This window comes from Ictalurus furcatus, chromosome 1 (genome assembly GCF_023375685.1).
Source record: "Ictalurus furcatus strain D&B chromosome 1, Billie_1.0, whole genome shotgun sequence".
In the NCBI taxonomy this organism is placed as follows: Eukaryota; Metazoa; Chordata; class Actinopteri; order Siluriformes; family Ictaluridae; genus Ictalurus; species Ictalurus furcatus.
Genome location: NC_071255.1, coordinates 20605486 through 20630902, shown reverse-complemented (window position 1 = coordinate 20630902; position 25417 = coordinate 20605486). Strand labels below are relative to the sequence as shown.

Sequence of the window (25417 nt, the reverse complement as noted above, 5' to 3'; positions counted from 1 at the left end):
CATATATATATATATATATATATATATATATATATATATATATATAAACTAAAAAGGTGCTCAGTGGGGTCGGGAAAACAAAAATATTTACATTTAATTTTTATTTACATTTTTATTTGAGTTATTTGTAAGTTGAAAGTTAAAACAGAGAATGACAAATAGTCAAGTGAGTTACAGAATTTTATGTTAAATGACAATAATGCTCTTAAGTGATTTGGAGATGCTTCACATTTTATTTTATTTTCTGAAACATTTAAAGAACCTTATATGGAGTGTCCGCAAGTATGGACACTATGCATTAAAGGGTTAAAACAGGGGAAAAATCTACAACTACATTACCCAGTATTCATCGCGAGCAGGAGGTGAAAACAGGAAGCGAGCACTCACAAGGAAATAGTGTCAAATTTATCAGAGGCGTCATGTCTCTTAACATCGGATTGAACTGTCTATTGCAAAGCCAATGTAAAGAGCAGCGCAGAAGCTGAATTAAAATTGCTCCATCAAGGAATTCCTTGCTCGTATGATGGAAAGGGCGATGGAGCAATTAAACGTACAGCTGAACCGGCTGACGCGCTCTTTACGCCGCGCCAGGACAGTGGAGCTCCCTGAAGGTAAGGCTGGATCACTTCCTTTCACTTAGCACATTTATGATTAATGTTGTGATTTCAGCTTTCACAGGAGTGGAGTGAGTATGTTATGATGTCACGATTTGTAACACAGCCGAGAATATAGTTACTCTTCTTAGTAAGGCCTACACATGATACCTTAATGCTTTATTTAAGCACGTTAAGGATAATGTGGCCTAATTGTACAACCTTTTGCTGTAATTTCATCATGACAAGATGACACACACACACACACACACACACACACACACACACACACACACACACACACAAAACAAAACAAAACAAAACAAAACAAAACAAAACAAAACAAATGCAAAAAACCATCACCAACCAGGAAGTCCCAGCCCGATGTGTCTTTGAGAAACGCATGTTCCTGGCTGCTTCCCAAACTGCAACTGGATCATTTCTTTACCATATTTATTGTGGTAACATGCGGTTTGGGTATAACCTTTTAATGTCTAGTGGTTGCTTTATGATCCATTCAACCACTGTACAAAGTACACCTACCTTTCATCTGCATAGGTTTTGGACATTTTATCAGATACACTGGCCATGTAGATGCACTTTGTAGGTAAACAATTACTGATGGAAACTCATCTGTTACTGTGCAGTTTGTCAACAACTTCTAGGAACACTGGGCGCTAAGCAGGAATACACCCTGAATGGGATACCAGTCCATCGCAGGGTGCCATGCACACACATTCACGCCAAGGGTCAATTTATTGTAGCCAGTCCACTTACCGTTAGGGCTGCATGAGTAATCATATTTTCACAAGTCACAATAGCAAGTTATTTTTCACCTCAACCGACCTATTGCACTCATTCGTATTGACCAATCAGTGTTTTGTTTTCAAGCATGCTTTGAAATACCGTATTGCAGAAGTTCACGGCTTCACGTGCACAACACAGCTGTAGCAGATAACCGTATTAAAGCATACAGTCATTCAGCTTGACTGAACAACCAAAATGGCAGAACAAGAGGAAGGTGGGGGGCATACATTAGTTCCTAAAAAGGCATCATCTTTTGTTGTTTGGAAGTATTTCGGGTTTAGAGAAAGTGTTGTTGATCAGGTGCAAGTCCTATGCAAAGTCGTGTTTCCGTGCTGTATCAGCACTGCAAGGTAACAAAGCAAACCTCATGAACCACCTGAAAATCCAACATAAAGTACAATATCAAGAATGTCAACGGTTGTAGACACACAAAGAGGTGTAAAGCTGCTGCACCTGATAGACTTGTACACTGGAGTGGGGGATAAATTGTGCATTGAGACATAAGGGCTCCAGTCAGTAATTGTATACATAAGTGTGGCTATAAACCTAGGATGTAGGTAGGGATATCTAATAAAGTGGTCACTGAAGGCACCTCACTTTTGACTATATCCTGTCTACAGGGATTCCTTTAGTCCACACTCCATTCACAAGCAGCGTTTGACTTTTCATACTTCTTTAATGCTTTGTGCTGTGGAAGGTAATGAAACCCTGTCATTGTTCTGAGATAATCTGACTAACCTCCATTAAGTCATTGTTCTCACATTCTGTACAGACAATGAGACAGCTGTCTACACACTCATGCCTATGGTGATGGCTGATCAACACAGGTAGAGAAACAAAACAATAAAAGTAAATATAGTGTAATGTGATGAATATACTGGTACTTAATGTTTTTTTTCACACTTGTAGATCAGTCTCAGAATTGCTCTTGAACTCTAAGTTTGATGTAAACTACGCATTTGGACGAGTGAAGAGAAGCCTCCTTCATATAGCTGCCAAGTATGTTGACGTCTGAGTGTCTCATTGTCTGTGTTTTATTCTTTAGCACAAAATCTCATGTTCAAATAACATATCTTACTTCTAGTTTACTGCATCACTGCACCCTTTGTTTGGTCAGTACACTGACTATGTTAAAAACACATGAAGGCTGTTTGCTAAATTCACAAAGAAATAGCTGAACATTTGAACCAGTTCACTTTGATGTGATGCACAGAGTGCATCTGATTTCACAGCAGGTCTTTTCTCCCTGTATCTTTTCAGCTGTGGGTCAGTGGAATGTTTAGTCCTCTTATTGAAGCGAGGCGCAAACCCAAACTACCAGGACATCTCTGGATGTACCCCACTCCATCTGGCAGCAAGAAATGGGTAGGATATTTTTTAAATTTATACACTACTGCCATCTCCTGGCCATAATACATTCCTTATGCCAGCCCCACTGCATGGTTGGAGACATGATTATCTGCTAATGGGCTGGATTAGGTGTCTAGGAATCGGTGAAAAACTGAAAATCATAAAGAAAGTGGAGCTCCAGGATTATTTCTCTCAGTTTGGGATCCCTCACCTAATATAACAAATGCTGGAATTAGTACGTAATTAGAGGAGAAAAGCTTCTTAGGCTTCACCAAACATTTGCCTTCATTCCTGTATTATTTGTAGGAATAATATAAACTATATGCATACCTACTTTAACAGGCAGAAGAAGTGCATGGGTAGACTGTTGGAGTACAATGCAGATGTAAACATCTGCAACAATGAAGGCCTAACTGCTGTAAGTATATGTTGATCATGATGCTAATTATTTACACTGCTGTGATTAGCTGTTGAACATGTTAAGAGCAGATATTGTTGATTTATTGATGTACTCTAAAGCCTGTTGTGCTGATTTACGGATTCATCTTTTCTGTTTCATGCACTACCTCTCTGTGTCTACAGATTCACTGGCTGGCGGTTAACGGGAGGACAGAGCTGCTTCATGACTTGGTGCAGCATGTATCTAATGTGGATGTGGAGGATGCCATGGGTCAGACAGCCCTACATGTGGCCTGCCAGAATGGACACAAGACCGTAAGGCAATATTTAATTAATTAATTGTGTAAGATTGTAGTGAGCCTAGTCAGGATATGTATTTTATTTTTTTTTTGTCATCAGATAAATACTAATACATTAGTTATGGAATACATGATGACAATTCTTATTATACAACTTGTTTTACAAAACTAGAACAGAAACATTATCATTAAAGTCTGATGATTGTGTTGCAAGATCTATTACTGAGTATCAGTATTTTGGCCAATATTGTCATGAAATGCTATATCAAGCATTATATTATTCTGTATAAAATGTTCTTCTGGCTGTGTTGTATTGTATGCACCACAATTAGATATTACTCATAGGAGATTTTCTGTTGATTATGGCAATGAACTCTGCTGATATTGTTTGTTTATGCTGTGTTATGTAGACAGTGCTGTGCCTTCTGGACAGTGGAGCGGACATCAATAGGCCCAACGTCTCTGGAGCGACCCCTCTCTACTTCGCTTGCAGGTCACTAGGATAATTATCTCCCTTAACACATACTAGTAAAGCAGTTGCTGTGGTGCAAGCTTTGAAATGACATGCCTCCAGTTTACTGCTGCTTCTCCTAACTGCATGTTTAAAGTAGTGAATTAAGAATAATGAGGAAAACTATCAGTTTCTGTCTTGGGGTAGACTAATGAGACTGCTATTTGATAAGACTGCAGTGACTGAAGAGATTTCCAATTTTTTTTTCTCTCATGTATCATGCTTGGTACACTTGGATGAGTGGGTTGCCAAGCAACAATGTTCCTCTATTTTCCCATTTCAATTAGAAATGGTGTTCAGTGGCTGTCTACTTGGACCTACTTATACATGCATACAAGCGAGGCACCTTTTCTAACAAATAATTCAGACACATTATTAAGTAACCGTCTATTGATGAAGCTCTGAAAGTTTTATTTAGGGATGCACTGAAATGAAAATTCTTGGCCGAAGCCGAAACCGAATATAATGAAAAACTTGTCCGAAGGCCGAATACCGAACACGTTTTATCGCGTTTTTTCCATTTATTTTGCCATTTTTTTCACCATTGCATAAATTAAATAGTCAAAAGGTGCCTTTTACTATTTTGTCTTGCTTTTCAAAGAAAAAAATCAATTACAAAAACTACAATTTCAAAACATTTTTTTTTTCATTCCAGCAGGCATAGGCTACCAACAAGGCACAATATAACTTTAAATAAATAAATGAGTAAAATAAAAATATTTTGATGTGGTCATCTTTGAGCCCCTCTTGAATAGCCTATGTTAGGCCTATAACTGACTGCTCAAAGAATGTAACACTCTGTAGCCTACAACAAAAAAGTGCATTGACGAGTGCAAAAAATGGTTCTATTCGGTTCTATACGGCTAACTATATTTGGGATATATACCGTTCGCATCCCCGTACACCTTGCGGGGTATTATAGTAGATATAGTATAGTTAGATATGTTGTTAATGTTATGTTCCCTTAAATAAATACGTCTTTACCTGCTTCCGTACTCTACTCCCTTATGTCTCGCTACGTGACGGAATACTCCGGAACAGAAACAAAACAAACGCGCGTGTCCACAGTAAACAATGTCACGGTTGTCAACATCCAAAGAACATGCGCTCGTGCACGTAGCTCATGCATGCGCGTGCCCCCTCATCGCTCTAAGCATGCTGCCAGAAGTGGAGGTCGTGAAATTCGCGCATCTCACTCTGGTTGCTAGGCTTTTTGGCGCATCATCAAACGCGTCATTGTTCGGTCAAATTTATTCAGCCTTTTCACTTATTCGGCCGAAAACCGAAAGTGCCTTTTTATTTATTTATTTATTTTTTGCTATTTTTGGCCGAATAATTTCGGTTGCCGAACATTCGGTTCATCCCTAGTTTTATTGTCTGCTTTGCCTTTAATATCAGATACTGTCAATCAAGATATGTTTGTGTTGAACTTACCAGCTGTGTTGTAGTAGGTTGTGGTAACTGGGATACTAATACAAAAACAACAAAAATCCAGGTGCTACACTGTCAAGTACATTCTGTATCTTACTGCATAGTGCAAGATTTGAGACATGGTCTTTGTTAGTGTTGAACAAAGTGTGTGTCATGAAATATTGTGTCAATATTGGATAAATGTGAGAGGCATGATATTGTGTAATAAAATATAGGAGACTGCAGGGGCACTGTGGCTTAGTGGTTAGAATGTTTGCATTGCATCTCCGGGGTTTTTTGTGGGGGGGGGGTTCGAGCCCCATCTCCGCCCTGCGTGCACAGAGTTTGCATCTTCTCCCCGTGCTTCGGGGGTTTCCTCTGGTACTCCGATTTCCTCCTGCAGTCCAAAGACATGCTTTTTAGGCTGATTTGCATTTCTAAATTGTCTGTAGTGTCTGAATGGGCATGTGACTGTGTGTGAGATTGTGCCTCATGGCTCAAGGCTCCCCATGACCTTGTGTAGGATAAGCTGTACAGAAAATGGATGGATGGAATATAGGATACTGCATTGTGCCAATAAGCAAATGTAGTCAATATAACACCAAAAGGCTTTGTTGCATGTAGGGTCGGTGGTCTTCCCATTTTTTCCAGTTGCCATGTTTCCATCGCCTGATTGCAACTGACTAACTAGGTGATGCACCAGTAAAGCTGTACAAAGCTGATGAGCCCCTTGTGCTTTTAGTGCTAAGCTATACCATCTGTCACTTGTGGTGGAGGGGTCTACAGGCAAATGCATCTGGCTGCAATGGTGACACCCAGTGATTTACTAATTTGGTCAGGCATCTACACAGTTACATAGTAAGTCAAGTGATTATCATTTGAAGCATGTTGAGCCACCTGGAAACATTCTAATGAGTACTCTTAAAAATATGCAAAGGAAAATGCCATCTGTTTTATGAGCCTGACGGCATCAGAAGTACTGACCTATGTGGAGATTAAAGAAAAGGGAAACACAATCAGGTGTAATTAAACAACACAATCCTCCATTGTCCACTCTTTTCATTTGAAGTGAGTTTATTACTTTTACACCATGTTTTACTGTGGTGGTACCTTGGGGATGTCCAGATGATATAATAGTTTGTACATAGATGCTTGCATAAAATATGTGTTCAACTCTGTGACTCTCACAGCCATGGCCAGAGGGACACAGCCCAAATTCTGCTCCTCAGGGGTGCCAAGTACTTGCCGGACAAAAATGGAGTCACCCCACTTGACCTTTGTGTGCAGGTAAGTTGTGTACAGAGCACAGATGCCCAATTCTAGTAGTAAATGTGGATGTGTAGTCTACATTCAGGTACAGATATTCTTATTAATTCTCATACATTCTTCCTACATTGTTAAGGGTGGTTATGGTGAAACATGTGAGATTCTCATACAGCATCATGGGAGGCTGTTTCAGACACTCATTCAGATGACACAGAATGATGACTTAAAAGAGAATATGGTGAGAATATGTTCCCCTTGTCTCACAAACTTTTCCCTCATTAACATTTTTTTGTCAACATATATGCATGTGAATATATATTAGTGGCAAGAAAAAGTATGTGAACTTTTTGGAATTTCATGGTTTTCTGCATAAATTTGTCATAAAATGTGATCTGATCTTCATCTAAGTCAAGGGTATTGACAAATATAATGTGCCTAAAATAATAACAAGAAAAATTCTGATCCGTCATGTCTTTATTGAACACACTCATTCAACATTCAAATTGTCAGTGGAAAAAGTAAGTGAACCCTTAGAATTAATAACTGGTTGGCCCCCCTCCCCCCCGCAGCAATAACCTCAACCAGGTGCTTCCTGTCCTCTGGGTTGAGGTCTGGGCTCTGACTCTGGCCACTCCAAAAGGCGGATTTTGTTTTTCTGAAGCCATTCTGTTGTGGACTTGCTCCGGTGTTTTAAGTCATTGTCCTGTTGCATCACCCAACTTCTACACAGTTTCAACTGATGTACAGACATTCTCACATTATCCTGAAGAATTGTCTGCTATACTTGGGAATTCATCTTCCCCTCAATGATTGCAAGCTGGCCAGGCCCTGATGCAGCAAAGCAGGCCCAAATCATGATGTTTCCTCAACCATACTTTACGGTTGGGATGATGTTTTCATGATGATATGCTGTGCCCTTTCTATGCCAGATGTAGTGCTGTGTGGTTTTTCCAAATAGTTCAATCTTAGTTTCATCAGTCCACAAAACATTTTACCAAAACTGCTGTGGAATGTCAGTGTGCCCTTTTGCAAACTTCAGGCGTACAGCAATGCTCTTTTTAGTAAGCAGTGGCTTCCTTCAAGGTGTCCTGCCATAGATACCCTGCTTGTTCAATGTTTTATGTATTGTAGACTCATGAACAGAGATGCTAGCCAGTTCCAATGATGCCTTCAAATCTTTGGCTGTCATTTGGGGTTGTTTCTTTACCTCATTGATGAGTCTTCATTGTGCTCTTGGTGTCATTTTAACTGTGCGCCCACGTCTTGGTAGAGTAGCAACAGTCCCAACTGTCTCCATTTGTATAATGTTTGCCTAACTGTATACTGCTGAATTTCTAAAGTCTTTGAAGTCACTTTGTAACCCTTTCCAGCTTTATGTAAATCAACAATTCTTGATCATAGGTCCTCTGAAAGCTGTTTTTGGCGAGGCATGGCTCACATAAGCGTGTGCTTCTTGTGCAGAGTGCAAAATTATGAGGGGTTTTTATCAGTCAATGTAGCTGTAGTCCACACCTCCAAACTCATTTTATTAACGAGACTCCAGGTGTGCTATAACCTGACTCCAATTAGCTTTTTTGAGGTCATTAACCCAAGGGTTCACATACTTTTTCCATAAGCACTATGAGGTTTTTTTGGTTGTTCTCAATAAAGACATGAAAGATCAGAATTTTTTGTGTTATTATTTTAGACACGTTATGTTTGTCAATACCCTTGACTTAGATGAAGATCAGATCACATATTATGACAAATTTATGCAGAAAACCATGAAATTCCAAAATGTTCACATACTTTTTCTTGCCACTGTGTGTGTGTGTGTGTGTATGTGTGTGTGTGTGTATGTATATATATATATATATATATATATATATATATATATATATATATATATATATATATATATATATATATATATATATATAATTACACATACAGTGCCCTCCACTAATATTGGTAAATATGAGGAAAGAAGTCTGTGAGTTATTTGTCTTTATTGTTTAACCTTTTGATCTTTTGTTAAAAAAATTCACAAAAAAGACTCTGCACTCATGGATTCAATTGCAAACACAACACAGGTTTATAAAATAATATCTATATAGGTGTGCAACAATCACTGGCACCCCTACGAATTCATATGAGGAAAAATATATTTGAAATATATTTCAGTTAATATTTAAAAATTTTTAGTACACCTGCGTGACTTGTAACAGGAAATTGTTCAACCATGACTTCCTGTTTCACAGGGATATAAATATGAGGTAACCAATAGGCCAGATTCCCTTAGTCATTTATAACAATGGGTAAAACCAAGGAATATAGGTGTGATGTACGGCAAAAGGTTGTTGAGCTTCACAAAATGGGAGGTGGCTATAAGAATACAGCAAAAGCATTGAAAATGCCCATTTCCACCATCAGGGCAATAATTAAGAAGTTCCAGTCAACTGGAAATGTTATGAATCAACCTGGAATTGGACATTTGTCTACAGGTGGATCTCAAAAAATTAGAATATCGTGGAAAAGTAATTTTTTTTTTTCCTCTGTAATTTCATTAATAAGGTAGAACTTATATTCTTATATAACATATATTCTAGCTTCACTGCACATAAAGTGAAATATTTCAAGCCTTTTTTTGTTTAATATTGATGATTATGGCTTACAGCTCATGGAAATCAAAAATTCAGTATCTCAAAATATTAGAATAAAGATTTTATAATACAGAAATGTGGACCTGAGAAGAGCCCTATGTAGCTAATTAACTCAAAACACCTGAAAAGATTTCCTGAGCCTTTAATCTCTGTCTGATTCAGTACATACAACCACAATCAATTTTCAGATGAAAGTAAATTTTCATTTCATTTGGAAATCAAGGTTCCAGAGTCTGGATGAAGGGTGGAGAGGCACAGAATCCACGTTGCTTGAAGTCCAGTGTGAAGTTTCCACAGTAAGTGATGATTTGGGGTGCCATGTCATCTGCTAGTGTTGGTCCACTGTGTTTTCTCAAGTCGAGAGTCAAAGCAGCATCTACCAGGAGACTGTAGAGCACTTCATGCTTCCATCTGCTGACAAGCTTTATGGAGATGCTGATTTCCTTTTCCAGCAGGACTTGGCACCTGCCCACAGTGCCAAAACTACTAGTAACTGGTTTGCTGACCATGGTATTACTGTGCTTGATTGGCCAGCCAACTCGCCTGACCTGAACCCCATAGAGAATCTATGAGAGACACCAGACCCAACAATACAGACATGCTGAAGGCTGCTATCAAAGCAACCGGGGCTTCTATAACACCTTAGCAGTGCCACAGGCTCATTGCCTCCATACCACGCTGCATTGATGCAGTAATTTGTGCAAAAGGAACCCCGACCAAGTATTGAGTAACATATACATTTCAGAAGGTCGACATTTCTGTATTATAAATTCTTTATTCTAATATTTTGAGATACTGGATTTTTGATTTCCATGAGCTGTAAGCTGTAATCATCAAGATTAAAACAAAATATGAAAGTTCCACTTTTTAAATTAAATTACTGGAAAAAAATAACTTTTCCACAATATTCTAATTTTTTGAGATGTACCTGTATATTGTCTCACGCACTGTCAAGAGGATGGTTCGGGTGGCCACAAAATCTCCAAGGATCACAGTTGGAGGATTGCAGAAGTTAGTTGCGTCTTGGGGTCAGAAAGTCTCCTAAACTAAAATCCGAAGTCACCTAAATCACCACAAGATATTTGAAAGGGTTTCAAGAAAAAGCCTCTACTCTCATCCAAAAACAAACCCAAGTGTCTTCAGTTTGTCAGACACTACTGGAACCTCAAATGGGATAGGGTTCTATGGTCGGATGAAAACAAAATAAACCTTTTTGGCAATAAACACCAGAGGTGGTTTTGGCACACACAGAGAGGTAGCCATTATGGAAAAGTACCTCATGCCCACGGTTAAATATGGTGGTGGCTCTTTAATGTTTTGGGGCTGTTTTTCTGCCAGTGGACCTGGGCATTTTGTTAGGATACATGGCATAATGGACTATATCAAATATCAACAGGTATTAAATGAAAACCTGACTGCTACTGCCCGAAAGCTTAAAATGGGCCATGGTTGGATCTTCCAGCAGGACAATGATCCAAAACATACATCAAAATCAACACAAAAATGGTTTACTGACCACAAAATCAAGGTCCTGCCATGGCCATCCCAGTCCCCTGACTGGAAACCTATAGAAAACCTTTGGGGTGAACTGAAAAGGAGAGTCCTCCAGCATGGACCTCAAAATTTGTTGGATCTGGAGAGATTCTGTATTGAGGAATGGTCTTTGGTTCCTTGCCATGTATTCTCCAACCTCATTAGGCATTATCAGATAAGACTCTTAGTTGTTATCTTGGCAAAGGGAGGTAGCACAAAGTATTGACTAAAAGGGTGCCAGTAATTCTTGCACACTTATAGTTAACAAATATATTTATTTCTTTGATAAACCTGTGTTTTGTTTGCAGTTGTTATCCATGAAAGCAGAGTATTTTAATGATTTTTTTTTATTTATCAAAAGGTTAAACAGTAAAGACTAAAGACAATGTTTCACAGTCATATATATATATATATATATATATATATATATATATATATATATATATGTGTGTGTGTGTGTGTGTGTATATATATATATATATATATATATATATATATATATATATATATATGTATATGTATATATATATATATATGTGTATATATATATATATATATATATATATATATGTGTGTGTGTTTGCTTTAGCTCAGGCAGGTTCTTGAGCATGTATCTCAGCAGAATGACTCCAATTATCAGAGAATCCTTACCAGCTTGGCTGAGGTGGCCACCACAAATGGACACAAGCTGCTCAGGTAGGTGTCATCTCCATTGTGGAGGTCCTTTACTATGCTCTCAACCACAAAAGCTCTTCCAGTACAACATTCTGCTCCTGCATAATCAATTTCTTTTTCCCTTCTTAGTTTGTCTAGTAATTATGAGGCCCAAATGAAGAGTCTACTCAGAATAGTGCGGCTCTTCTGCCATGTATTCCGTCTGGGTCCATCCTCTCCTAACACTGGCATTGACCTGGGATACAATGGAAACAAAACCCCACGCAGTCAGGTCTTCAAGGTCAGTGTGTGCTGCGTTCAGCTGAGCCTTCATTATCTTTCTAAAGTAAAATTATTTCAATCCGTTGAAAAAGTTGTACTGGAGTGATTTATCCTGAAGAGGGTGCTCACTGTATGATTTTGTGTAGACAATTTCATGTTCCTAGTTAGATGTGTCTCATTTATCCACTATTATGTTTGCTATCTAAAATACAAAGTAGCTAATGTCATACTAAATATAAGCCACAGTTGGGGATATTTTGCACATAGGCTATTTGGAGGTCTTGCAGTGCTTTACAAATAGCTTAATACTATATTTTTGGCCACTTACACACATTGTTGAGCCTTGTGATGATTAATAGATCCCTGACCCATGCAGCACTTCATATATTTTCAGAGTTTACTTTTGGGTACTGTAGTCTGACTCATTGTTCAGATGAGTGAAAAACATGCTGATGTAAAACTGAAAAATGGTCAGTCATAAAACAAGAAAATTGCATACAGTCTAACTAATAACCTTATGGATGAATTGGAGCTGCCAAAGCTTTTTTTGTGTGCCTTTCTTAGCAGGACTGAATTTTTTTGTTTTTTCCTTCAAACACATATTTTTTATAGTAGTGATTTACATTTTTATCAGCTTCTCATTGTAGATGAAGTGCCATGTTTAATATGGCACATTCAGATTATTAAAATTACTGGTGTGTAGTTCATGCCTTTGAAGTTGCCAAATTTTTCTTGAGTAGAGGTGATATTCACATCTACATGTAAATATCAGGAAATGAATACTGAAATTCTGATCAAACTGAAATTCTGATCTCTCATATTTATCTTTTGATCTCAAACCCAAATGTCATCAGTGTATAGCAATAAAAAAAAAGAATAACTGGCCTTGCTGTTCCAATACTTTCAGAGGGGACTATTTATTAAGTTGGGCGTTTTCCATTCAGCAGCTGATTTTCAGGTACATAATTTATTTGTATGTAAAGCAATGCAACTCTGAACAGTGTAACTCAATCAGTTGAACATCTCTAACTCTTTAGATGTGTGAAAAAGTCTTTGCCATTTTTGTGATGTGTGGGTGCTTATTCTCAGCCTCTGGAGCTGCTGTGGCATTCTCTGGATGAATGGCTGGTGCTCATCTCCACAGAGTTGGATAGGAAATGTGGAGACACTGACTCTTCTCCAGGGAGTGACATTGCCTCGCTCATTCTGAAGCAGCGGGAGGCTGATCCTTCCATTGTCGCTGACACCCCTGACCTTCTGCCCTCCTCACTGGATCCTGAGACACCCGAGGCTTATGTAGATGGTCAGGATGTGATCTCCATGACTGCCAACCGGCTGAGTGCAGTAATCCAGGCCTTCTATATGTGCTGCTCCTGCCAGATGCCACAGGGGTAAGAATAGACTCTCACCCTTACAAATGAATTCCTGACATTTACCTGAATAAAACTTAGTGAATTTTAACATAATGTGACTTTTCTGAGAGAGGAGAATGTTTAGAACCAAGAAGACAATGCCTATGACACATTTTTATTTGTTGCTAAATATGTCACTCGAAATATGTATATAATTTCCCTCCCCTTAATACCTTGTTATTGTTTAAGTTATTTTTTAGTTTAATTATTCACAATGTTTTGAAGCAACTGTGGCATAATTAATTGTGCATTAGTGGATGTCACGGTGTTGCCTTCTACCATATGCTAATCAGGAAGGGAAGCAATTAATACATTGTATTTGCAGGATAAATAGCTTATCTGCATATTAAGGTTATTGTTTACCCAGCCTCATTTTTATGACCTGGTGTTTTTGTATTATCAGAGTAAGCGGTTTAGATATTGTGCAAACATTACAGCACAGAAGATTCCAAAAAGTATCAAAATGTCTTTCAAACAACAAATGATATTTATATGCAGATGATAATGATAATGATGATAAATAATCAAATATCAACTGAAGTGCCTTGTATGCCATCAAGTTGCATATTGTGTGAGAGTCAGGGTTCTGCTGTAGGTGGGTCTGACCTTGGACTAATAGCTTTTATTTTTGTTTAAGCAATGTTAATGGACATTTTGAACCCCATTTAGAAACTTTTTTCATTCATTCTCTTAAATAATGTTTATAATAATTGCAGATATATAGTCATACATGGAAAAACTTTCTTTTTAATTGAAGAAGACAATTCCTATGCCCAAACCTGAGAATATAAAGGTGTTTGAAATGTTGAACTGTGCGTGGAGTGTTTTGTTGGAATAAAACTTTACAGCATCACCATATGTTGAAAATCTAAATATTGCTTGATTGTTATTTATTTGTTATACTAATATTTGCTAATTTTCATGGGTGCAAATAATTCTGAAGAGTACTTATCCCAGCAATTATGGTAAAACATACTCTAGTAGCTTTTAAATTTATAATTGACATAAAGTGAATGATCGTATTAGTTATATATGGTCTACTACAATAAATATTACATTTTAAATTAAAACTTTAAATAGTTTTACAATGGCAGCGGTCCAGTAATCATAATCCTAACCATTTAATATGATCACAATTACTGTTTGTACTGCAGTTTTACTCTAGTCTAAATGCTAGACACACTGCAAGGTGGAAAGCCATGATAGAGCAATGCAGAATATTAAAACACAATTACGGAGTGGTTTAGAAGAAAGATGCAAATAGTAATATTAAATCTTCCTCAGCTGATTTTTCTCTTCAGCAATATAATTATTTCAATCAGAGCTTAGCTTTGCATAACAGTCACTGAAATAAACAAGAAAATAATGCTGCTTCACACTTCTGTTACCCCTGAAGCTTTCTAACTGCATGTAATTAGGAAATTAAATAGGTTTTTAATTACCACTGAATTGATGATCTCTTGGCAGGTTCTAGTGAGATGTCTCTTGTCTTTTTGTATATTTTGGACTGCCCTTGTCATTAGAGACTGGAGTGATGATTTTGGAAATCACCCTTTAAATAATTCAGCTATATTGTGTTTGCTAATCGATCAATGGGTATAATGAGTTTGCAATTGGTGTAATTAAAGTCCTAATACAGGTTGCTTTTCTTAGCACTTTGTTTCTGAGGCTTTTTTCTCTCAGATGATCTGTTAACCATCCATCTCTCTTTTCTTGCCTAGCATGACATCTCCTCGTTTCATTGAGTTTGTTTGTAAGCAAGATGAAGTACTTAAGTGTTTTGTAACCAGGTAAGTGAACATTGACTTTCTGTAACTGTCTCTCCTTGTCCATGACAGTAGCATTTCAAAGTGAAAATTTTAACCTTCCATATAATATTTGCCCATTTTTTTCCCACAGGAACCCAAAGATCATCTTTAATCACTTCCATTTCCTGCTGGAATGTCCAGAGCTCATGTCTCGCTTCATGCACATAATCAAAGGCCAGGTATGTGGTCTGATGCACATGTTAAAGCAGCACTTCCAGCGTAGCCCCTCGTTTGATTTCAAAGAAGTGACCTTTTGTGCTGCAGAACTCTTGGGACTTGTGCTGATAGACTTTCAAACACCTGTCTAAATCAGCTAGGATCATTTAACTGTGTTATTATGCTGCAGTTAATGCCTGTCTTAAGGTCTGTTATATGGTTTCATAAATTTTAACTGCTGCTTTACTATGTCGTGTTCACAAAGTTTTTGGTATTCATATTTGAGCTACTGCATGCTCAGCCTCGTTACCTCCAGATTATGGTCCACTGGGGAATGCAGTGCCATTTTAATTACAGACTTTAACTTGCCGAATCCGATTTCATCTCTTGATTTTCCTCTTCGCATGCTCCAGGTGCCCCTGGAGGAAAGAGTTCCTTTCAATCTTATTAATTTGTACGTCTTGCAGACTTCCCCCTCCTTGCATCATGAATAAAGTCATTTAAATATTATGCAAATGAATTGTAGTCTCTCCTCTCTGTGTAGCTGAAGTGTTCCTTTTCCCCATTATCTCCATTTTACTGAGGCAAGGTCTGTAGTTTATAGTGTAACGAATGGATGATTAATAGGCCAGTTGACTGCTCTTTGGGCAAAGTATAAGACATGAGTGTCTAATCAATATGACAAAGTTTAAATTATCCTTTTGCTCCACAGCCGTTTAAGGACAGGTGTGAGTGGTTTTATGAGCATCTCCTGGCTGGACAGCCCGACTCGGATATGGTCCATCGGCCCGTCAGTGAGAATGATATTTTACTGATTCACAGAGGTACTAGAATTCCCGTTCTGAATGTTAGAAGGATCCTACCTTTATTTACACACTCACTGTCTAGATTTAGATCATGATCATGGCACTTTGTCTTCCTTTCTTAGAGTCTATATTTCGCAGCAGCTGTGAGGTTGTGTCCAAGTTCACCAATGAGAAGCTCAAGCAGGGCATTGCCGTACGCTTTCATGGTGAAGAGGGAATGGTCAGTTTGAAAACATCTCTTCTGTGTACACAATACAATACTCTCTAATCTGGACTTGCTGTGTAAGATGTGCTGCTGTCTTGGGAAACAGATCTTATGCTGTTGATGTCGGCAGATGGTACTCACATTGTCTCTCTCTGTCTCAGGGTCAGGGGGTGGTGAGAGAGTGGTTTGACATTCTCTCTAATGAGATCATCAATCCAGACTACGCACTGTTCACACAATCGGCAGATGGTAAGCAATATTCTAACTGTAACTCTGCAATGTGCTGACTATTAATATGCGCCTTTGTTGAGAATTTCTTCAGGCTCTTCAGTTTCGTATGTGTGTGTCTTCCCTTGCCTGTGTGTTTTGTAACTCTCTTATATATCATAATACATTTGTGTATTTTGGTGTATGTGGTTGTGTCAGTGACTTTGACTTACTTTATCTCTGTACCTCTATGCACAGTAGCTAATTATTGGATATTGATTGCGCAACAAGTGTTACAGATCAGAGGCTTAGTCTATAATCATTGGAAAAACACTGCTGTGTAAATACAATCCTTTATTTACTTGAATGGTGTGTGTCTTTTACAGGTACTACATTTCAACCCAACAGTAACTCCTCTGTCAACCCAGACCATCTGAACTACTTCCGGTTTGCAGGTCAAATCCTGGGCCTGGCCCTGTACCACCGCCAGCTAGTGAATATATACTTCACCCGCTCCTTCTATAAGCACATACTGGGTAATGCACAGACAGGCACATTGACACATTAATGTGCACAAAATATGTATGTAAATTACAAGGTTGTTTACATATGCACAGAATGATATAATTGTGTGTTTATCTGTCCAGGTATCCCAGTGAATTATCAGGATGTGTCTTCTATTGATCCAGAATATGCCAAGAACCTGCAGTGGATTCTGGACAATGACATCAGTGACTTGGGCCTGGAGCTCACGTTTTCTGTGGAGACGGATGTGTTTGGAGCCATGGAAGAAGTTCCACTCAAACCAGGCGGAAGTGGCATTCAGGTCACCCAAGATAACAAGGTGAGGACATAAATGCAGGTACAATCAAGGAAAACTGTTCACATATTGTAATCCCACAGTTTGAGTTTCTATTATTTAATAATGTGATTTTTATCATGGTATAAGTCTTTGTATCTCTCTCTCTCTCTCTCTCTCTCTCTCTCTCTCTCTCTCTCTCTCTCTCTCTCTCGCTCTCTCACTCGCTCTCTCTCTCAGGATGAATATGTGCAGCTTGTAACAGAGTTGAGGATGACTCGAGCCATTCAGCCTCAAATCAATGCTTTCCTTCAGGGCTTCCACACCTTCATTCCTCCATCACTCATTCAGCTCTTTGATGAGTATGAACTGGCAAGTAGCTTTCCAATTCTAATGATGATCATTTTGCTTCTTCTCGCTCATCTTCGGATTATATATTTCTACATAAGTGAAAAGATCTTCGTTCTCTCTTTTCCTTTCTTTCTTACTTCTCCACCCAACCCCCGCACCCACAACACACACACACACACACACACACACACACACACACACACACACACACATATAATTCTCAATAGATCAGTTCAGTTTAACTTTATTTAATTTTAACAAAATTTTACAGAGGAATAGGCATGAAATCCCCCATGGGCAGAAGACAGCAGTTACAGAGAAAATCTCTCACATGACTGTGGAAGGGGAATCAGCCCTTAGAAGTAGGAATCAATTTTTCTCTGGCTGAGCCTACACTGAGAATCAAATATTGTGATATTAGGAAACTCATGCTGGAAGCAACTGTTTATATTATAGTCAGTCAGTATAGATGAAATTGGAGTGAATGAAAAGTAGAGTCTGGAAGAATACAGTTTGACTGTTATGAGATGTATACTGGAGAGTACTAGTTTTAATCTGTTTTTAGACACAGTAGGTTTTTAGAGAAATAATATTGATGCGACCCTTGTCACTGTTGCATCTATAAATCTCATTGGCCTGTCCCCCAGGGCGGACAGAGGGAAATTAAAGATGTGCAATAGTTATGAATGTGCAAAAATAGGAAATGACAGAGACAAAAATGACAGCATGATGAGAACTAATGAAGAATGAGGTATATGAACAATAGAGCAGGCAAACAAAAAAACAGGACAGACCCAGGGCTTGGAGAATTGGAGACTGATGAGTAAATGGCTAAACAAGCAGGACTGGATAATATGACAGTAAGGATAGCTGGCTAATGACATGGATGAGGCAGTTTAAAGCACACTAGAAAACTTTGACCAGTGAGCAGAGTTGATATTATATATTTTGAGGTGTTGAGAGTTATGGGATATTACTTATAAGACTTTCAGTCTTCCACATTCACGTATCCTTTAAAATTGGGGCGGCTGTGGCTCAGGTGGTAGAGCGGGTTGTCCACTAATTGTAGGGTTGGCGGTTCTATTCCCGGCCCGAATGACTCCACATGCTGAAGTGTCCTTGGGCAAGACACTGAACCCCAAGTTGCTCCCGATGGCAAGTTAGTGCCTTGCATGGCAGCTCTGCTACCATTGGTGTGAGTGTGTGTGTGTGTGTGTGAATGGGTGAATGAGACACAGTGTAAAGCGCTTTGGATGAACGTGCTATATAAGTGCACCATTTGCCATTTACCAAAATTGAGCTACCAAGCTTGGAAGAAAGTGTTTTTTTTTGTTGTTGTGTTTTTTTTTGTTTTGTTTTTTAAATATTATATAAAGCATTGACCAGGTATTATACTGGGTGTCCTGCATGACCTGCAATTGTTCAACCACTCAGTCAGGTTCACTATGGTCATATTAACAAAAAGTTAAATACAGTTTTGCACACTTCCCTAGAAATCTGTACACCTCTCAATCTTGATGTCAGTGCATGTAAAATGTTGTGGGTGACAGCATTATTTCAGCAGGACTCTCTAAGCCCAAGGTCAACCATCCACCATACAGCTTTAATATCGAGATGGAAACCAGGTGGAGAGAGAGAGGTGGATTTAACAATTGAGATTCTTGTATGTATATGCATATGAGAGTGGCATATATTAACTAGAAAAGCTCTTCCATAATGGACAGTGAAAAAGCTCTTTATCTGCCCTGTTTTATCTCTGTGCTAGTCACTTCTAAAAAGCTTACACCTTTTGATTAAATCTTGAGTGCAGGATTAAGATAATAGTCTGATTAAGAATGATCAGTTAGCCAGTAAAATATAAATGACTAAATGGGATTATTTTGTGAACACTTTCCTGAAGTAACTAAGAGGTTTCTAGTCTTATTAATAATAATAATAATAATAACAACAACAACAATAACAATAATAATTTATAGATAGCTTATGAACACTGTGATGTGCAATATTGCATTACAATGGATCTTACTAGTTTTTTCATTTCAGGTTTTGTTTCAATTTTTCTGAGCTCAATTCCCATTTAGAACTCAGCTCTGCCCTTTTTCCTTAAAAATTAACTTATGAGTCCTACAAATTTTCATCAGAGAGGATGGGGTCTGTTGGGGGAGGGGAGCTCTTTGCCACACCTCACTGCAATTGCAGTTCTCCTCACAGGAAGCAGAGAGGCCTAAAATTTGAAAACGGCCCCTTTAAGTTTAGATGAGGCTAAACTTCCAGCCTGTGGTGCCTTAAAGTTGAAGTAATGCAGCCTTAAAGATAGAAGGAGTGCAACTGGAGTAATGTTAGTCTCTAAAGTTTAACACAAATGATTTATCAGAAAAAATAAGAGTAGCTGTCACTCTTATGTTTTCTTTCATTTTGTCCCTGCCTTGGGGCCTCAGGCGCCACATTGACAGTCCTTCCTCTTATTCCATGTCCTTCCTCTGTTTCTATCTCATATGCCCCCACCCCCGACACCCCATTCTCCCATAGATTGATGCTCTCTCGGGGAAATTACTGTGCTGAGGGCCTCCAGCATGCATATATTTGTAAGCCCATGTGTCGGTCCCACAGCCATGACTAACCCACTGACAGTTCTCAGAGGGACTATTTAATGAGGGCCCATGTTTCAAAGTGCTTTTTTGTCTCTCACTCTGTCCTTATTATCTGCCTCTCACTCGTCTAATCGGAACATTGGGCAAACCCGCAATATTCTTCTCGTGGAGTGTGTGTTCAGTGATTAAAGGCACTTTTCACAGCTCATCTCCGTGCCGTACTTCGCACACGCGTCCTTTTATAAAGGGGTTCATGGGAAATGTCAAACGCTGTGGGAGCACTACGTTAGCCGTGTTATGAGTCAGCCTGAGCTGGATGAGTTATTGATTAGATCTGTTGTTATGGGGCTCATACACACGTAGCACTGTGCTGTATTTCTAGTCTTAAATGTGTGTGTGCATGTGTGTGTGCAGGAGCTGCTGCTGTCTGGCATGCCAGAGATTGATGTGTTGGACTGGAAGAGAAACACAGAGTATACAAGTGGCTATGACCTCGAGGAGCCAGTCATCCAGGTTTGCAGCTGCCACCATATGAACAAAATGATCACTCTCTTGAATGACAAGACCATCTCTAATGGCTTAGCACAGTGTATATGTATATATATGTATATATATATGTATATATATGTATATATATATATATATATATATATATATATATATATATACACACACACACACACACACACAGTGAGGGGAAAAAAGTATTTGATCCCCTGCTGATTTTGTACGTTTGCCCACTGACAAAGAAATGATCATTCTATAATTTTAATGGTAGATTTATTTGAACAGTGAGAGACAGAATAACAACAAAAAAAATCCAGAAAAACGCATGTCAAAAATGTTATAAATTGATTTGCATTTTAATGAGGGAAATATGTATTTGACCCCTCTGCAAAACATGACTTAGTACTTGGTGGCAAAACCCTTGTTGGCAATCACAGAGGTCAGACGTTTCTTGTAGTTGGCCACCAGGTTTGCACACATCTCAGGAGGGATTTTGTCCCACTCCTCTTTGCAGATCTTCTCCAAGTCATTAAGGTTTCGAGGCTGACGTTTGGCAACTCGAACCTTCAGCTCTCTCCACAGGTTTCCTATGGGATTAAGGTCTGGAGACTGGCTAGGCCACTCCAGGACCTTAATGTGCTTCTTCTTGAGCCACTCCTTTGTTGCCTTGGCTGTGTGTTTTGGGTCATTGTCATGCTGGAATACCCATCCACGACCCATTTTCAATGCCCTGGCTGAGGGAAGGAGGTTCTCACCCAAGATTTGACGGTACATGGCCCCGTCCATCGTCCCTTTGATGCAGTGAAGTTGTCCTGTCCCCTTAGCAGAAAAACACCCCCAAAGCATAATGTTTCCACCTCCATGTTTGATGGTGGGGATGGTGTTCTTGGGGTCATAGGCAGCATTCCTCCTCCTCCAAACACGGTGAGTTGAGTTGATGCCAAAGAGCTCCATTTTGGTCTCATCTGACCACAACACTTTCACCCAGTTGTCCTCTGAATCATTCAGATGTTCATTGGCAAACTTCAGACGGGCATGTATATGTGCTTTCTTGAGCAGAGGGATCTTGCGGGCGCTGCAGGATTTCAGTCCTTCACGGTGTAGTGTTACCAATTGTTTTCTTGGTGACTATGGTCCCAGCTGCCTTGAGATCATTGACAAGATCCTCCCGTGTAGTTCTGGGCTGATTCCTCACTGTTCTCATGATCATTGCAACTCCACGAGGTGAGATCTTGCATGGAGCCCCAGGCCGAGGGAGATTGACAGTTCTTTTGTGTTTCTTCCATTTGCGAATAATCGCACCAACTGTTGTCACCTTCTCACCAAGCTGCTTGGCAATGGTCAACACCTGAAGAGCATGCGCTCGCTGAGCACTCATGCACGTGCGCGCCCTCTCATCTCGCGGAGCGCGCTGCCGGAAGTGGAGATCGTGACATTCGCGCGTCTCACTCTGGTTGCTAGGCTATTTCGTCACGCCATCAAACAAGTCATTGTTCGGTCAAATTATTCGGCCTTTTTCACTTATGCGGCCGAACACCGAAAGGGCTTTTTTAGCTATTTTCGGCCGGATAATTTCGGCTGCTGAACATCCGGTGCATCCCTAACGTGTGTGTGTGTGTGTGTGTGTGTGTGTGTGTGTGTGTGTGTGTGTGTGTGTATATATATATAATATATATATATTTGTGTGTGTGTATAAAATGTATGTTTTTTTTTTTTTCTGAAAACACTTTTGGGGACTCTCTGTGCTTCTGTTTTGTAAGATTAGGTTTTAAACCTATCTTATGTTGTTGAAATGTAGTAGGGATAAGCTTTTAGGGTCTGTTTTTATAACTTGTCCCAAACCTAGCTTGTTTAATCTCTATCAGCTTCCTAACCTACTACCTCAAGGTTTATATCTTTTGTACCTCTAGGTAGAGGACCTATAGAAATTTTGTCATTTAAGCTACATGATTGATCACTGTTGTACCTTTTGTGGGTGTATCTGTGTACTTTTTATTATTTATTTATTTATTTATTTTTTCTACACAAATGTCCCTCAACAGGGCACTAGAACATCACTAGACAGAAGTTAAAATTTTGTGTGCTTTCTTGTTTTGCAGTGGTTTTGGGAAGTAGTGGATCGTCTCACTCAGGAGGAGAGGGTTCTCCTGCTGCAGTTCGTCACTGGGAGGTAAGACTTCTTTTCAAGCCTGTTATTTATTTTATTGCATAGTTAATTGATGACTAATACACAGCACTCATTTCTCTTTCATGTTCATCTCATTTTTTTACCTCTTGCTTCTTCTCTTTCCAGTTCCCGTGTACCACATGGTGGTTTTGCTTTTCTTATGGGTGGCAGTGGCTTACAGAAGTTCACAATCGCTGCTGTGCCCTACACATCCAACTTATTGCCTACCTCTAGTACCTGGTGAGTATTATTGTGCTTTTGCAGTTGGTTTCCTTTCTTGCCCAGATTCCCTGTGCGTAGATGGGAGAAGCTAGGAAATGTCAAATATAATTGTCATAGAATTGTCCTGGCTAGAATGGTTTTTCTGACAGACCTGAAAAACAGCACAACAATCTTTTTTTAGTAGTGTAATAAATGTCTAACAAAGTTGTTTCAATTGTGTTTATTTATTTACCCACAGTAATACTGTCTACTGATATTAAGCTTGAATTTACATTCTTTTACATGATCCATATAAAATCCATCTTCAAGATTCCCAATGACTGTCTATTCACTGTTTTCTCACAACATAGGGTATAACATAAAGACACTGTACAAACAACTATAGCAAATGCACAATCATCTTTGTTTGTTGTATTTTAATGTGAATTGATTGATAGCTTTAGACACATTTTAATGTGGAATGGGATTAATCTGTTTAAAAGAAAATTCTTTTGTGAATTATTTATTTATTTATTTATTTATTTATTTATTTATTTATTTGTTTATTTTTTAAACACACCTATTATTAATCCCTAACCCATAACGTCCACAGACCTCTTCCTACTTACATGGGTAGTGTTCTAGGATGAGGAACTGACACATACTTGACCAGGTTACAGTTGGTCCTGGGTTCCGATTCTTCACAGTACCATGCCTTGGCTGCCTTTCATTAAATTGAGGCACCAGAGGGCAGTGTGGCTCTTTTGAAAGATTCATAGTGGTGCCACGTAAATGGCAGTGATTGAAGCAGAACCTCCACAGCATGATAAAAAACGTCAGAGGCATAATCACATGTACTGGCAGAAAAGGCAGAAAGACATAGAACAAAAAAAAAAAGAAGCATGACACCTAGAACTTAAAAAGGCATGTTCTGTGTAAAGGTGCAGATGCAGCTGTATGACTTGCTCTGTTGCAATCCATGAGGGAATAATTCTGACCCGTCTGTCTATCTCTCTCCTCCAGTATCAACATGCTGAAACTCCCAGAATACCCCAGCAAGGACGTCCTGCGTGACCGGCTGCTGGTTGCACTGCATTGTGGAAGCTATGGTTACACTATGGCATGACGCTTACCTTGCTGTTTTTGGTTGAGACACTTGCTTTAATATAGACACACGCATTTACGCAAAGGGTTTCAGGGATATCCTCTGCATTCATTCCTTTGGTACTCGGCAGCCTTTGATTTCATGGTGTTATTTTAAATACTCAAATCTATAGACAAGGGAAACATGAGCGAGGGATGTATAACAGTATGTAATGCTGAAAATGTGGTATGTCTGTTTGCCAGGTTGTGCTGCCAGTGTTGTGTGTCAAAGGTTATTGTATTTGAAATTGTGTATACCAGAGGGTGTGTGTATATGGGTGACATATTAAAGGAAAAATAACAAAGTGTCATAGTAAGATGTTGAGCCACCATGAGTTGCCAGAACAGCTTCAGTGTTTTTTGGCATAGATTCCGCAAGTCTCTGAAACTATACTGGAGGGATGGGAACCATTCTGCCAATGGTGTTTTGATGATGATGCAGAATGTTGTCCAACACTGTTTAGAATTTCCCATATAAGTGACTGTGAAGGCCATAGCATATGATTTTTATATTCATCAAACCATTCAGTGTGTCCTTGTGCCCTGTGGATGAGGGCAAATGGAACATTTCTATCCTGCTCTCCTCCAATATGACATCATTGTGATCAGTCAGAATAACTTTGTATACACTTGCAGTCACCGTTTCCAGTCACCAGAAGACAAGTGGACCCAAACCATGCCAGCAAAATGCCCCCACAGCATAATAGCCATGATTTTGTTCATTCAATTTGTCACTCCTATGTAAATGCTAAACATGCAAGCCATGTCTGTATACATCTGTGTGCTCATGTATTAGAATACAGAAGGAAAGGGGAACTGCAAAAATATTGCTGGAAACAAAGAGAGATTTTCTGAGGGTATTACTTTACTGAGCAAGGACCTTCATACTTCTGTAATATCTGCTCCATTGTAGCTTTGTAATGCTGGTTTGTTTTTCATAGTCATAGTTAAAAGTTCTTTAATATGTAAATTTTTTCAATGATTGTGGGATTTTGAGAATGCAAATTGGAATCAAAAATTGTGCCAAAATTTGTTAGAATATGTAAATTAAAGATATAGACAAAAATATAAAAGATAGAATGTTTGTGTATGCTAGCTACAAGCATTTCAAGAAAGATGTAATTTTATTTTATGAATGCAACAATTATGTCCAGAGAAGGAATAGATAGAATAGTGTGAACATATGTTTGTATTTCTTATAAATTATCACTGATTTGGTTGTATTCTTTTTCCATTTGTAAATTGACTGCTTATTGTATACACAAACCTGAGGACCTTTTGCAAAAATCATTGAAATATTGAAGTATGTATTTTATTA

At 38.8% G+C, this 25417-nt stretch overlaps 1 protein-coding gene across 2 annotated transcripts; it reads left to right on the top strand.

Annotated features, from left to right (window-relative positions):
- The first annotated feature begins 348 nt into the window (after positions 1-348).
- hace1 (HECT domain and ankyrin repeat containing E3 ubiquitin protein ligase 1) lies at positions 349-25417 on the top strand. 2 transcript variants are annotated; one of them, XM_053631706.1, is made up of 25 exons: positions 349-611; positions 2173-2227; positions 2310-2399; positions 2661-2765; positions 3093-3168; positions 3333-3464; positions 3859-3941; positions 6560-6656; positions 6772-6873; positions 11400-11506; positions 11615-11765; positions 12654-12704; positions 12836-13137; positions 14880-14948; positions 15058-15145; positions 15835-15946; positions 16051-16148; positions 16295-16382; positions 16727-16876; positions 16988-17184; positions 17380-17511; positions 20496-20594; positions 22688-22758; positions 22882-22995; positions 23980-25417. In XM_053631706.1, exons 1-25 carry the CDS (start codon positions 521-523, stop codon positions 24080-24082), a joined length of 2763 nt encoding a protein of 920 aa, XP_053487681.1. In that variant the 5' UTR covers positions 349-520; the 3' UTR covers positions 24083-25417. The 2 variants fall into 2 exon arrangements, with proteins under 2 accessions (XP_053487681.1, XP_053487689.1); XM_053631714.1 differs by lacking the exon at positions 12654-12704.

What these genes read in the sequence shown, in the direction of transcription:
- hace1 (XM_053631706.1), top strand. Translation starts at nt 521, where the DNA reads ATGATGGAAAGGGCGATGGAGCAATTAAACGTACAGCTGAACCGGCTG. An exon ending in ATTCAGCAGCTGATTTTCAG is followed by an intron (nt 12,705 to 12,835) that starts GTACATAATTTA and finishes GCTTATTCTCAG; the next exon opens with CCTCTGGAGCTGCTGTGGCA. An exon ending in TGCACATAATCAAAGGCCAG is followed by an intron (nt 15,146 to 15,834) that starts GTATGTGGTCTG and finishes TTTGCTCCACAG; the next exon opens with CCGTTTAAGGACAGGTGTGA.